Raw genomic sequence first — 16,462 nt, 5'->3', positions numbered from 1 at the left:
CCTAGCATGGAATCGTGATTAAAGCATCCCACCGCCAGATGTCACTGCCTGCCTCCAGGTGACCAAGCGAGAGTTGTTGCATCACACCGTTCGGCAGGATTGCGGAAGAGGGCGGCACAGAGGGCATTGACTGTCACTTGTTTAATTACATCGGCGTGTCCTCACATAGTACACACACTTCATCTCGAGACAGAGTCGAATTGTTTTCGCCATTCGTGCGTTTTATCACGCAAAACTGGCTTCTTCGAAGTTCCTGGGTGAGGCATTGTAAATGGGACGTTTATTTTCTTTTCGACGGACAGTTTTTCTCACGCCTGCATTTCGTATTCAAGCCCGAGGGTCAGGTGAAGCCGGAGTGGAAAAATTAACGGAAGATGGATCGGGTATAGCTATGCTAATTGTCGGGTCATCTTTCACCGAGACTAACTCTGTTCAAATATAAACTTCGTATGCTAATGCCGTTGCTACCAGGTTGTTAGCAGTAAAGGAAGCGCCTTATTATTTGTTTCCTTCTCCCATTGGCTGAAGTGCAAAAGTACCACGCTTTCAAAATTGCTTGGCTTTGTGTGCACGCCGACGTTGAAAACGTAACTGAACGTAAAGCAGCTTTGCTTAAGTTGTATGTAACGCAATGCAACTTGCAAATCATGCTTTACCCGCAGCGGCGCCAGCTTATATGGACCTGTGGGGCTCGAGCCCACCCACACATTAATTTGCAATAATTTGTCTGTTATTATATTTTATATTAGAAATAAAATGTCCCTGCACTTTAAAGAACGAAATGTTTCATTATTATACACTTAAAGACTTCTCACAATTTTAATTACTCACTGAGTGTTATTAATAGTTTTCTACATCTCCAATATGATACTTTTCAGTGTCCTATTATTAGGGTGACCATAATATTTTGACCCAAAAACGGGACATCTCGGGGAGGTCAGTTTTCCCACATCCTGAAAAATCGGTTAGACCCAATTATAAAATGATTGTTATTATTAATGTACAGGGTGAGTCCAAGGACACCCTAATAAGTAGAAAACGGAAGGAAGAATGAAAGATCTGAGGTCGCAAGCAAAGAATGGGGCTGGGGGCGAACCATTTGAGATAGGTCAGCAATGTGGCCGCCATCTTGGATCCTAGTCAAAATTTTGAAATGGAAAGGGGGTCATGCGGCATATCAAAATGCGTTGAAATGTTCACAGGAATTCATTCATTTCCGTAGAGACATTGGATATATCTGGTATGGTACAAAAGTTATGGTACTGTCTTGGACACTGCTGGGTTGTAAGGACCCTATTGAAGAAGCACTGATGCAAGCCCTTGATGTCTGACCACTAAGCGCCTTGTGACTAGACAACCCAAACAGCATTGCAATTCTGCGGCTTGTATACCAGTCACGGGTATACATCTTGGGAAATTGAGCAGTGATGCCAAAGAGAAATACGAAATGAAGATTGTCGGAAGTAATGTCTCGTGTTCTCGACATGGAATAATACTCGGTCCACGTTACGTTCCTTTATTTAATGTTGTTTGGGAACGAACCTGACGGACTGGGTTCATATATTCACTCCTTGCATTACACTAAGTTCTATATTTTACAATTATATTAATCCTTGAACGAAAATAATACCTAGAACAACCTCCAACACACGTTCACACCACTCTTGTTACACACATGCACGTGGAAACACACAGACAAAGCTAAGTTTTAACTTCCAAGTGAATGTCCAAATAACAGTAAACGGAGAAGCATGATGTGCGAAACATGGGATATTTCACAGAAGGAATGCGTCTATTTTTGACATACCTGGTTTCTATCAATAGACAATGAAACAATTATCAGTGAAATTAACATGCATTTGCTTTTTCAGGTGTTGAGAAAGGAAACAGACTGACTGGAGAAAATAAAAAGTAGTGCTATTGATAGTGTGTTGGTTAGCGTGCAGAGCTTTCATTAGCGAGGCCTGGGTTCGATCCCACCATGGGCAACTTTTATTTTTTATTTTTTCTAGCAGTGAACAAGTATATTATATTGTTTTCTAGGCATTTTGACGAAAGGATACACATCAAATTTAATATTTTAATCTGTCCTTTCATTTTTCTAATAGGTTCTCTATCACAAGGGATATCGAGATTCTCTATCTTGGCGAAGGATATCTTCTCAATGGTTCTGTAGCTACGATTCTCCAGTACCTTCCACCCACGTGTCTTGTTTATTTCCTTTCTTCATGAAACACACCTCCCATCGAAGGTTCCAGGTTCGAGTTCTGGAGTTCGATTCCCGGTGGAGGCACATAGTGGTTCGGATCCCACTTTAAACTGTAGGTCCAGTCCCGATTAGCCTTAATGTGCATAAAGTGGACTTAAAACACCAACTCAATCAATCAATCGAGATCTGTAATTTTTGCGAGGGTGATTATTTCTGGGTGTCTACTTATCATCTTCGCCGAAAAAACATTCCTCACTATTCCCGTGATTAACCTAAGGAGAGACCAAAGCTACTCAAATAATAAAAGTACAGAAAATGCAAGACACACCTGCCAAGCTATGATATACTTTGGGAATTAGCAATCTGAAAATAAATTTTCGTTTTAGTCGACTACTTGCAAAAACGTTTCGTGTTGTCTCGTTTGGAGTGTTGGTTATCGTGTCGGACTACCATGTGGGCAACCTGAGTTCGAGCCCAGCGGAAGGTAACATTTTTTTTTGTCTAATGTCATCCTTATTTATAAAACTGAGGTTTCTTCAAAACCTTTTGAATTACATGCCACTTCGTATGTTGGTAATCTGAAAGCAGCAAGGATGAAAATTTCTTGTTCCGAAGTGACGATGTATTTGTGTATATGTTCACAAATCACAGTTATTAGCGAAAAGCATGCAGCCATGTTATCATTGAGATCGCTTCCTACTTGTCAGTGCTACATTCTGTCAAAACACCAACTTTCACGTTCCCCGTAAAATGAATACCTTTCCACGTTTCAAAATCGTGAGTGCAAGATGCCTCAAAACGGGATCGAACCTGACACCACTGCAGAAATGGGATTTTGTTTCTTTGTTTATTAATTTTACTTCTCATAGCTGATCGTTCAGTTGACCATGGCAATGGGAGCAATTATAATAATAACGACACACAGTAATAACCATCTATTCCAGCCCATGACCACTATTTTTGCCTCCAAAAAGCTAATCCTGCTAACGGAACCATATATTGTTTATACAGGTTAGAATTGTGTTACTCATCTCGGTGAGATGAGTAACCAGACTGAAATTCGCCCCTCTCAACTGTAATTTCTGGATCCGCCACTGACAAATGGTGGGTTTTAATAATATCGACGGTTGAACCGGGACACGCCTTTGAGACGGGACTGTCCCGGTCAAAACGGGACGTTTGGTCACTCTACCTATTATGTACCCTGTCCGTGGTCACATCATTATTAGGAAAGTTAGGGAGGCTTATAATTAGGATGAGAATCGATAGGCACTAAAACTCTCAAAATACGGAGGCAAAAAACACAGAAAATACAAAATAGGCACTATAATTGAGAAACATTGGGAGACGTTTCACCATTTCCCCAGATTAGGCGCTCAAAAAGCCGTTATCTTCGAAATAGGCACTTATAGACTATAGCAGAGGCGTCTCGTGAACGCATGCGTCAATTGTGGGAAAAAGAACAGCTTGCTCTGCGACGACATTCATGAGCATTTCTACATTCTAAGTTCTTCATATTGGAGTAGTATTTATTTTACACGAGAGTGCTGAACTAAGCTTATATTACATTTCTTGGATCTGAAGTGAAAGAAAGTAATAATTATTTTCCCACAATTGACGCATGCGTCACTTCAGAACCAAGAAATGTAATATAAGCTTAGTTCAGAGCTCTCGTGTAAAATAAATACTTCTCATATATGAAGAAATTAGAATGTAGAAATGCTCATGAATGTCGTCGCAGAGCAAGCTGTCCTCTTTCCCACAATTGACGCATGCGTTTACGAGACGCCTCTGAACTATAGGCAAAAACAGCCACTTCAAAATTTACGTATTCCTCTCAGAAATGGCTTAAAACGGTTTTCAAACGTAAAGGTCCACTCGCCAAGGAACAAAATAGACATTTTAGGACAAATCCTCAGCTTAGGTTTGACACATTATTGCATAAAATTATAAAACAAATCTTCGAGTTCAACCCACTAATTGTTTTTCAAAAGTTCGCGCCACTTCCCCCTCCCCCTCTTCTGACTGTAAACGGAATTGCCCACAGAGTTTTGTTTCAGACCAGAAGAAGGGAAGTGACTCCCTAGAGCACGAAACTTTAACCGATATCTTTAACCGTTTGTTAAATATGAGTGGAACAGTAAAAGGAGTCAGTCACATGTATCTCAGTATACCCGGCCGTCAGAAGGGTGTGATGGAGTACGATCAGTGGCGTACAGAAACAGCCTTTAGGTTCATCAAATGATTTAATTCAAGTCTGGTTTAGAAGCTAGTTTTAATAGTTTGCATAATGTATAATGAGCTATTTCCTGTATATCAAAGCTAAATACATATAAACATCTATGAAAAAGTTGGTTTACCGGCATGGACGTCCGCAGGATTTTTTTCCAGGGGAGGGGGCAAAGGAGGCATATTTTTCCCATAATAGTGATGCCCCCCTCAAAAAACACTGTTTCAGTCTGAAATTATCACGTTCCTTCAACAAACTTACAATAATTAACATAAATTACTGTGACTGACATCTAATGTTGCGTGAAATATATAATTTTTAGGTGGGCATTAATTTTCCAGGGGGGGGGGTGGGTTTGTGGCCCGCCCTTGCCCCTCTTCCGGACGTCCATATTTACCGCCGGTAAACGTGGTAACATGGAGAATGGACGGTGTTAAGGCGAGGAGGGACAATTTCCCCGAGGTCTTTCTCGCTGGGGCAGCTGCTGATCACTGTTGCCAACTTCGCTCTTTTGGAGCCAGATCTGGCTCTTTCGTGCACTCGTTTGACTGTGAACTGTGGCACCCGCCCTCTGCCCCACTATGATGCCACCACTGGCTCCGGCCCATAAATACCAACTTTTGCCATGAGTGTACATTTTGCATGTGACGTGATATTCGTATAGCTATAGGCTGCGTCACCCACCTCTTCTTTCCTCCCCATGTATTTTTATATATAGCGCAGTGGCTAAGATGAAGATGACAATTTTGTTATCCGGGAACCCTTTATTTTCGATTTTATATTAACATCATTGGATTATTGAGATGGGTGATGCCGCCAAATCTAGGCGGTGAAAACTAAGAATAAATTACCATCACTTTAAAGCTAACGGTAATAGCAGCACCCCCACCCCTCTGATACCTAAAATTATCCTAGGAGGCACTTTATGCAGCCTTCGTTAATCTAGCTCCTTGAAAGTCCTCTTTAGCTATATTAATGGTGAAATTTAGCTCTATTATGCACATCAGGTTTGGCAACACTGCCAGGATGGCCGTAGGAGGCAAGGAGAAATGCACTAAGCTTATGGGACCATTATTTTATTCGTTCTCTCGGGAATATCAAACATCCGATGACGTAGAAAAGTACATGGACGGAAAAAGGACACGTTGAACTATGTCATAGTAGTAGGAAAAGTCGAAACTCCCATTTGATGAGCCGTAACTTGAAGTTGAAGTTGATGTCCCATAAGGAATACATGGGATTCGGTAAATACTAATTCATCATATTTTTCAAAAATCGTATAAGGCTTAATAATCAACTTAGGAAACCGCTTCCACTTGCCACATGGGGAGAAATTCATACTCTTCATTTCTGGCGGAGATCTTTTTAGTAGCATTGCTCATTCCGACGATATTGGAATAAATGCATGCCTGGTGCGTAATTGTCCCTCTTCGCCTTAAAGGCGGAGCTACTGCGGAGCATGTGCACTCGTCTGGTCCCCCTCAAACATCCGGTTATGCTTACGATTAGTGTTGCGCACGGGACGAGACGGGACAGGTTTTTAAAAATTCGAGACGAGACGAGATTGATCATGTGTCCCGAGACAAACTAATATATTCGAGACGAGACAGCATTTCACAGCATTTCCACGAGACGAGACAGGCCAAAGTCTCGTCTCGTGGGCAACGCTACTTACGATGCTATGGACGTTAATAAGAAACGGCGAAGTGGAGATTCTTTTACAAGGAGAAAGGGCGCAAGCTGTGTAGCATGTGGTTACACAGTTCGATCGGGAACAAATTTATAGAGTCAAGTATCACTTGTAGGCTTCCGAAGGACATGTAGAGAGGAAATTGTGGATACAAGCGGAACGAAGAAAGGATTGGTACCCCGCTCAACAGTCATTTCTACCACTTGTATTTTCTTACAAGCATATGGATCCTTTATCTGTGTATGTGGTGAAAAGCACGTCTGCAAGAGAGGTTTCAGACCGCGACACGCGACACCGAGGTTTCACACCGAAGTCACAAGCGACACAGGCCCCTTTATAAGCAAGCAAGCATTTACCGCGCATTTTCCATTGGGAGTCTGAGCGACACGTGCAGCTTGTCGTGTCGCTTTGGTTCAAAAGGTTGCATTGATTATACTGAGGGTTCGATTTCAAGCGACACGGAGATTTCACACCGAAGCGACAAGCAGCACAAGCCTCTTTATTCTAGAGCAAACAACTCATTGCGCATGCAAGAACAACAGACCGAGGCGAGACGGCCCAGTCCAAGTGACGTGTACATTTTGTCGTGTCGATGCAGCTCGAAAGGAAGTGTTCAGACTGAAGCGACACGTCTCTTGGAAACCAATCTTAAGAAATAAACAAATCCTTCCGATCCAAAGCGACATGACAAGTTGCAAGTATCGTTGTCGCTCGGACTGGGTCGTTTTATCGTGTCGCCTCAGTCTGTTGTTTGCGCATGTGTGGTGAACGGTTTGCTGTAGATTGAACGCTTGTCGCTTCGGTGTCAAATACCAATATCGCTTGTCGCTTCAGTCTGAAAGCTCCATTACTGTTTGAAATAAATTAGTGCAGTTAAAAGTGGCATGTCTAGGTTTCCCCTAAATTCCCCAGTCGCAAAGGCAAAGTTCATAGCACACACATTTACCAGCATTTGAATATGTCTTAGCTTCTGCAGATTTGTTGGCAAAGATTCACCTCAGCGTACATCGTGTTATAACAAGATCACCAGTTTTATAACATTCTATTTCCCTCGCTTTTCCATTTACAAAATAATTGAATATATCTGAACTTTTGTACGTTTTGAGTTCTTCGTGCGTGTACTGCCCATGTTGTATGTTATGTCTGCATGACAACTGGGGGCCACAAAGACACTTTTTCTCTCTCGATAATCTGCACTGCATTTGATCATCCAAAGAATTCAACAAGTCCACTTCTTCATGGTAAAACTTTAACAAATATCTCTCTGGACTATCGTCGTACTACAACTGATGAAAACAAGTACTCATTTCTTACTTCGTATGCCGGTGAATTTGGAAACAACGGGGACCGGTGTAAAGTGGAAGTTCCAGGGGACCCGGGCGAAGAGGTCACCAATGTTTATGTTTACATTTTAAACACTGTGCAGAGACTATTTTGGGAAAAAAAGAATAAAAAACTGGAAAATATTCTGTGGTTGTCCATGTAAACGGACAGTGGTGTGCACAAGCGCAAGGCTCATCGTTTGCACAAATGACGTGTTCCTAGCATCTCATCTCCATCGCCGTCGCAGGTGAAATGTTGAGGCTGGATTCAAAATCACTCAACTTCCCGTGACATGCTCTCCAGCTTCTCAATAAGGATGAACAAGCAGTTGAAAAAACAATCAGTTTATCACCAGGGTGGCGACAGACCTGGAAAACCTGGAAAACCGGGAAAAGTCAGGGAATTTGAGGTGTCAAAAAAAGTCAGGGAAATGTCAGGGAATTTCGTCTTCATTGACTTTTTTTTTTTTTTTTTTTTTAAAAAAAAGAATTATTTACTTATTTAAAGATATCATTATGGAAATCTCGTTCGTAAGTTTCGGCCTCAACTTTTAGGCCCCTTTTATGCGCAACACAACCACCGCGCCAGAAACCAGTGATGGCAGAAGGGAGAGAGAGAGAGAGAGAGCGAGAGAGAATTTCTCTCGCCCGGGCTTTTCGGCGGGAATTTTAAATTCGAACACTCTTTGGAGGAAAATTGTTATAACTCGGGCACTATGGGAGCAATCTACTTCGGATAACGTTTGTTTTGCAGCTAAAACATCAGAGCATGCAACCGTGTACAACTCAGAACACCGGACCGAGGAAGGTAGGCTTGTCGGGGGGTGGGGCACGTCCCTCGAATTTCAATGGAAAAAACAAAAATTTGGAGTTTGCCCCCTCTTCTCCAGTTATTTTGGGGAGAAGACGCGAACTTTAGTATTCTTTTCAAAGAATGGACATTTCTCAAGAGAATGAAACATGTTTCATGTTTTTGGGTGCCATACAAGTTGAACAATAAGCCAAAAAGTGAATTTTTCTTTTTGCGAAAAATAGGTAATTTGAATTTTTGGAGGTAAATTGTTATAACTCTGGCAGTATGGGAGCAATCTACTTCCGATAAGTTTTGTTTTGCAGCTAGAACATCAGAGCATGCAGCCGTGTACAATTCAGAACGCCGAACCGAGGAATAGGGGCTTGGGGGTCGCGACCCCTGAATTTCAATGAAAAAAAAAACAATAAAACTCTGGAGTTTGCCCTCTCTTCTCCCGCTATTTTGGGGAGAAGGCGCAAACCTTAGTATTCTCTTCAAAGAATGGACGTTTCCAAAGATTTTGAAAGATGTTTCATGTTCCTGTGTGCCATACAAGTTGAATAATGAGCCAAAATGTGAATCTCTGTTCGGAAATGTGGCATGGATATGTTGCGGAGGGGGGGGGGGGGGGACGTTGGTTATCAATATGAATTTTCCAGGCTTGCTCCAGACCTGTGTCAGAGTTCCCACCCAAACATAAGAGTATGAAGGTCCAAGAAGCACATTCATTTCGTAATCATCACCATGATACCATATGGTATCATCGGGCGAGTACGACCTTACTCTGATGATACCATATGGTATCATCGGGGGAGTAAAGGTTAAGCCTCTAAATATTACGTGGAAAATGCATTGAATTATCATTTTCTCTTGTCCGTATGTAAGTAGTAAGGGGAGTTGTCGACAGATGGAGGGGATAAGAGCGGATAGCACCGTCCGATAGTTGTCGGACGTCGTAGTAAGGCATTTTGTTGGGCAAACTGAAGGAACATGGAAACAAATAGGTTCCATTGATACATACGATTTTTGTCGAATATCGCCACCCGACAAAGTATCTCACTACAACATGCGACAGAAATATCATGAACTGCAACATCCAACAAAAATCGAATGCATAAACAAGAAGAGCTTTAGACTGCAAATATTCTGCTGGAATTTTATTATTCTTCTGGCTCACTTCACCTTATTTAATGTAGCAGTGCTTACGAAGGTTTTCTTTCATCATCCTGACGTATTACTGGTTTCGCACAAGTTAACATACGTTTACAATGACATTGCACTATTCTTAGATATCACGAAGAATCCAACCAAATGGGATATATATTGAATAATATCACGAAAAAGTGAAACATAAATTTCCATTGGTGAACGTTATAAAAATTGGCAAGTGCAACCTCAAATTTACTGCAACACTAGTATTGCAATGAAATTAACGCCACTCTCTGTTCTGTCTGTTTAAACTCATGAGAGATTGTCATTAATCTCACTGAGTAAGGTTAATGTCCAATATTATGAAATAAAATACTAATAATAAATACGTAAATATTTTAGGAGAGACCGGGGTAATTAGAACAGGAAACAGCCTGTAGAAGTTCCACTGTAAATTACTCAGAAAGTTACTGATGGATTTTTTTAAAAATTTCTACCATTTAAATGGACATCTTTTGTATATTTTTGAAAAAAATAATGACCATACCTGCATTGCAAATACTCGTCCAAAAAAAAAAATTGTCATGACACCATAAAATTGTTCCAATTACCCCATTTGGGGTTAATGGAACATAAGTTAGAAATTTCAACTGAATAGCTTTAGATTGCTGTTGAGGTAATAAGAACATCATATATAAATGTCCCATTTACCCTGCAAATTTGAACACAATAGCTCTACTTCTTCTGGAGTTATCAATGCTTGTTTAAATAAAATCCCAAGTTAACGTCTTTTTTCATAAAGTTCAATTTCCCAGCTGTGAAGCAAACATGTGTGAATGAAAATCAGTGTTCTATGATTTATTTGAAAGGTTACAGGCCATTCTACAATGTAGTAAAGAAAAAACTTCTAATAGTTACATGTACAATCTAGTATACCCAAGCGAAATCAAGCAAATTACGCAATGTTCTAATAACCCCTTTGCAGAAATTTTTGGGGTAATAAGAACTTTGCTTATAAAAACCAGGCAAATTGCCCATAGACAACCAAACTCACATGAAAAGATGTGTGCCCTTATGTTTTATTATAGGGGTGAAGAAAATTTTGAAAGGGTTCTTTCATTCACATCCAGTATATGCAGAAGCAGAGAAACACCAAGCATGCGTCACATCATTTGTTCCAATAACCCCATGTTCTAATTACCCCGGTCTCCCCTAATATCATATTTACTCGAATCATTCAATCATAAAAGCAAATCACTTTCTTCAAGAATTGACTTTTCTCTGCCAGCCCTTCTAAATTTTCACTTTCCATCTACTGATTTATACGAGGGGTGGCCAGAAAGTAATTTCCAATTAGTAGGGATATTGATTTTTCGCAAACGCCAAAACCGTGAAAAATGGTAATTGCTGCGAAGTTATGTTTAGGAATGTGCAGTGATGTCTGGACACATTTTTTACGCGTTCGAAATAACGAAATAATGCGAATTTGGCATAAAATGCAAATTGTTGGCGTTTTTAGCGATTTTTATAAAGAAATGTCCTAGAACAACGAAAGAACACAGAGCAAAGTGGCAGGGTTCTAACAGGAGATCGAGTGCGTATCTGCCATCACACGGGAGCCACATCTTCGTATTTGTCGCACGAGATATGTTTTGAATTACCAAGCGAAGTGCGCACCATCGGCATTTATCGAGCGAGTAATAATGGAGCTCAGTCGTTAGGGCATCTAACTACTATGCGAGAGACCCGGGGTCGATCCCCTGCGGTGGAGAACCGGGATGTTTTGCACCTATTCAAACTGCTCCGGCGCCCACCCAGCATCATATGAAGCTGGTAGTGTTTAGCATTCATTTGAAAACTCTTTATATGGAATGATCTCTGGACAAAATTATTTTAAAATGTTTATCAACATTCTCAAGACGTAATAAACAGTGGTCTGAATTACTAATCGGCACTGTTATGTTAGTAGAGTGTACGATAGTTGGATCATTGACCCACCTCCGTGTCAGAGTGTTTTGCACAGCAAGCCAAGACGATAGAGGCCCCTGGTTCGAATCCCGGCGTCAGAACGGGTGTTCTTTGTGAGTGTCCCTTCTTCAATATCATCACTCATATTGGTATTCGCGATTAACCAAAAGTGGTAGAAAAGCGAAGTATAATAAACCAAATCAATCAGTAGTTGGATTTCCACAACAATGACGTCTATTGTTGTGCAGAGGCGCTTGTGATTCAGGTAGGTTTTCAATGACTTGCGTCATGCAGAAAGGTATTAAAAAAGGTATACAACACCAGAGTTCAAAACATTTGTGGCATAGTGAGGCATCTAATTTTCTAGCTAAAACATGCATGGATGATGTTTTATTGAAAACCCAGCTGACTTCAGGCAAATAATACCTGTGGCGACTAATACCATAAGAAAATTATTAAGCAAGAAAGGGCCGACCCTTCCTTCGGACTTGGCGTTCCCACCCGAAATGCCATTGCTACGCCACTGCTACATACCCTTTTCATCAGCATTAATGGTATAACTGCATGTTGTCAGTTTCACAGTACTTCACTTGGATATACTGTACTGAAGCAGAAATCCCATTGATAATGTAAGGAAATATGACACTTTATTTTGTTCGATTCAATTGTTTCACTTATATGCAAGAGTTAAGTTGTTTTCTTTACAGAGAAAAGAGAAGTAGCTTTATGCATTAAAAAATGAGTCCGCACTCATGGTTCTTGCAAGCAGATGGTTTCAAACCTCAGTGGAAATATCAACATATAATACCGAGAATGTATAAGGAGACTGATAAACTACAAATTGTATTTCTTAATCAATCACTCTTCATTCTTATCTCATTTAGTCGTAACTTTAACAATAATAAAGTATTTTATTTTAAAATTACTGCTTATGTCAAAATTCCGTAATCCTTCCCTAGCTTGTGAATTGTAATAATTTTCCAAATTCACTATTTTGCAGTTTGAATTCAAATCATAGAGAATAGAGAAATTAAGTCAATTTCATAGAAGATAATATTGGTACTTAACAAAACCATACGTGGATCTGTGTGACTTTATTATTTCTATTTGCAAAACCATCGATTTAGTTTAGTTTGTAATTGTCAGGGAAAAATGTAAATTTTGTCCTGGAGAACCTGGAAAAGTCAGGGAATTTCATTTCTGCTTGTTTGTAGCCACCCTGATCACATGACAGCAGCTTTCTATGAGTTGAAATTAGAGATGGTGCATTCCATTATCGAAAGAAAACTGTGTCATAGAGTCAACAGGAAAACGAAGAAAATGTAAAAGAAAGAGCAACTAAACTTCAATACCCAGATTTTGGAGAGAAAAATATTACGTTATGGGATGACCCCAAATGACCTTACTAAAGAGTAACTTGTGACATTGAAGATTACAAATGGGCAGTAGGTATAGTTGTTTGTTTCCTGCCACCGAGTGCTCATTATTCAATTTCAATATTTTAAATTTTTTTTGGCAAAATCACTTCCAAGTTCTTCCTTGCATTGCTTAAGTATAACGTGTACATTTCTTTTCTGTTGATGGAACTTAACAGTATTTTGATCTCAATCTTCTTTGCAGAAACACCACTTACGATAGCAGCAACGATTAAGAAATCAGCCAAGGTCCTCATAGCGTTGGTGAATGGTGGTGCATTACTGGACTACAGGACTCGGGATGGTAGCACAGCGATGCACAGGGCGGTGGAGAACAGCAATTTCGAAGCCGTGAAGACTCTGCTGGACCTCGGTGCATCTCCCAACTACAAAGACGGCAAAGGCCTCACTCCATTGTATCTCTCGGTGACATGTTCCACTGACCCAATGCTGTGCGAAACACTTCTCCATGACCACGCAGCTATTGGTGCTCAGGATCTGCAGGGTTGGCACGAAGTTCACCAGGTACAGGTTCCAAATGGAAAGTAGAAAAGTAATCATCAGGGAACAGATTTATATGTAAATACATATCTTCGTATGTTGTTTTGTATTATTTTGATGAATTGCGGTGATAGCTAAAAAAATATGCTATTTTTCATTCCATATTTGTACATATATTAGGTTTAGCACATATTTTAGTTATTTTATGTGTCTTGCACCTGGCTATGAGACCTGAGGCATCAGGCTTTGGGCCCAGGCTACGGGTTCGAATCTCTGGGGGAAAAGCATAACAACTTTTATCCTGAGATTTCGGTCAGTGTATGGAACCGGTGGCTATTCACCATCATGAGGAAATTAGGGAGCCAGGAATGAGTAGCATAACCCGTCATGGAAACCTACGACGACTTTGGTTCGATGTACTGACCACACTTCACCCTGCAACTGGTTGTCTGCCTCTGCTGAGGCATGTGGAAGTCGGTAGGTGTGCCCTGGCCCTCACAGGCTTTTCCACCATGGGTTATTTAATATTATTTAACATTTTCCAACATTTATTCCATATTCATGCCATTAGTTCATTTTCCCTTATTGTGTTAAATGTGCAAGGTTTTCCACTCATCTGTATTCAGCTTGTTTTGCACTATCTCGACAGTAGATAGTGTATCTGTTATTCTAACATTCTTGTCAACAATAGAGAATGCAAGCTGAGGCTTTTGTGGTAAAATTCATTCTTTATTTCAAATATAATCGCATTACTTCATGCGATATTGAATGCAGTTTTTAGGGATAACGGGAGGATATTCACATTTCAGCAAAAAGTTCGGTATTCCGTTGTTTTGGTAACTGAAAATAAAGCACATTTTGTATTTGAATTTTGCATTAAAATTAATATTATGTATGCCTAATGCATTTTATTTAGCTAGGGCAGTCCTTCTTTTATGAAAATTGTCATTTTTCACACTTGTAATCTCATATTTAATATCATACTTTGATTGAAATAACAAAATATATATTTACATATCTTTTTAGAGTGTATAAATGTGTTCCCTGGTAATGATGTAATGTTGTTTTCACTTAACTAAGGTTAGTGATGTGAAAGTGACAACCTATTCTGTCTTTTCTGCTGTTTAGCATAATGTACGTTGCCAATATGATCAAACCTCACTTATTGTTTGATTGTTGTCTTTCTTCTTTTACATATACGATGTAACTTGACTTCATTAACCCTTTAAGTGGGTATGATGGATATATCCATCCTTTACATTCTCTGGTTCAATTCTCCTGCGTATGAGGAGCTACAGACGTGCTTCTTTTTATATTGAGTCAGTTAACATTTCCGCAATATGATGTCACTCTTCAGAAGCTCCAGAGTATTTAACTTACCATAATCACATCGAGATGGAGACAGTAATTCCACTGTGGCACTGTGCTAGCTGTGTGTAATATAGTCTATAATCTGTGCTCGGCACAGAGGTGTGTACCAATTCAGAAGCTGTCAGAGCATTTATCTTAATTGTTTGAATTAGGCTCTTTAGGTCGCTAATCGTGACAAAGATGATGAGTCATGATGATATGATGAAATTGATGAAGGGACACTCATCAAGAACTGTGGTAGCACAGTCTGCTTTCAGAATGGTCTGGAAAAAGATTCAACTAATTTGTTCCATGTATGCTCTGCAGTGATAGTGAATGCATGATTTCAGTGAAGGATCATTCAGCGATTGTGATAAAACAGAGGAGAGACAAACCTATTCCGAGACTGGAGTGTAATGTGATGACAAATGTAGTTTGTAAGGTGACAATAAATGTCACATGTAAGGCTAAAGAAATGTTTAAATTATTTAAAGAGTGCAAATTAAAAAGTAATTATGATTACGTTAGGAGAACCATACCTGTATCTCACAGATAGAGGAGAAGGTTTAAATATGGGTTTTGGAGTTATCAGCGCTCTCGGGTGCTGCAGCCTGGCAGAGGCTATGGGAACTGGTTATCTGTCAAGGACAAAGGTTGCGGCGCCAATTCGCAAGAGAAAGTGGTAGTTAGTTTCGGCGGTGGACGCTGTTATAGAATTGCGACCTCCGAAAACGTTTTGCAGGTATGTTTTAACTCAACGTTTTCTGAATTCTCATCTGGTTTGTATAGGTTGTGATATTAGCGGTACATGAAACAAATGTGGCCTTTTATAATGCCATGATTTGTTTGTGAAATATGTACCACAGAGTGCGAAAATAAATTAAAGAAGAAAAATAGCATGATGGTCTAAATATGGGCTATGACATGAGGTCTAATGTTGAGATCACATTTTCAACAAATACTTGGATGTTTTTCTTAATTTCGATTTTTCCCATTCTGCATGATTTTCAAAACAACAGATTATTCATAAATATGAATTTTATAATGTTTTAGCGATAAATGACTGTTTTTTAAAATTTTAATTGCTTTTTGTTATATTGCCACTAGTAGCCCATATTTAGACCATAATTTTGAAATACATCATTTTTTGGAAATTGCTTTTTTAAAAAAAATGGAGACCTTCTATACTTTAGCATGCTATTACATTTAAGTATATTTTTCATAGATATGCATTTTAAAGGTAGGTGCTTGATATATTAATTTTTTCCAGCCGAAAATGACAACATAAAAAGGGGGGGCCCATATTTAGACCTTTTCCTTTACAGTATGACCGATCGTGTTACTTTTCCAGGTGTGACCGATGAAGAGTTAAGTAAAACTTTTTAATATTTCAAATTCATTTACTTGTGTTGCGTTTTTAGTACACGGATGTACTAATCTCACCATATTTCTTTGGCAGGCCTGTCGAAATGGTCTTGTGCAGCATTTGGAGCATTTGTTGTTCTACGGTGCAGACATGAACGCCCAGAATGCATCTGGGAACACCCCACTTCATGTTTGCGCAGTCAACAACCAGGAATCGTGTACGCGATTGCTGTTGTTCCGTGGTGCCGAAAAGGATTCCCTGAATTTTGCAAACCAAACTCCTTACCAAGTGGCAGTGATAGCCGGAAACCTAGAATTAGCTGAAATCATTCAAAGCCATCGTCCGGAGAATGTGGGTGAGTACCTCTACATAGTATTAACAACTATGTGTTAGGCACTTACATTTAACTGTTTTGCATCTTAAGCTCATATAGCCAGAATGAGAATTTTTACTGACAAATTTAACATAT

At 39.7% G+C, this 16,462-nt stretch overlaps 1 protein-coding gene across 7 annotated transcripts in view; it reads left to right on the top strand.

The window, feature by feature from the left end:
- The window catches only part of Prosap (SH3 and multiple ankyrin repeat domains prosap), a 363,699-nt gene that overhangs the window by 307,434 nt on the left and 39,803 nt on the right, over nucleotides 1-16,462 (top strand). For all 7 annotated transcript variants that reach the window (XM_083133802.1, XM_083133805.1, XM_083133803.1 and 4 more), the window contains 2 exons: nucleotides 12,982-13,301; nucleotides 16,087-16,348. In XM_083133802.1, coding sequence (XP_082989928.1) covers nucleotides 12,982-13,301; nucleotides 16,087-16,348 — 582 coding nt within the window. The remainder of the gene's footprint in view (nucleotides 1-12,981; nucleotides 13,302-16,086; nucleotides 16,349-16,462) is intronic.

Source organism: Lepisma saccharinum, chromosome 13, assembly GCF_977018435.1.
Source record: "Lepisma saccharinum chromosome 13, izLepSacc3.1, whole genome shotgun sequence".
In the NCBI taxonomy this organism is placed as follows: domain Eukaryota; kingdom Metazoa; phylum Arthropoda; class Insecta; order Zygentoma; family Lepismatidae; genus Lepisma; species Lepisma saccharinum.
This window is presented reverse-complemented; position numbering and strand designations above follow the sequence as displayed.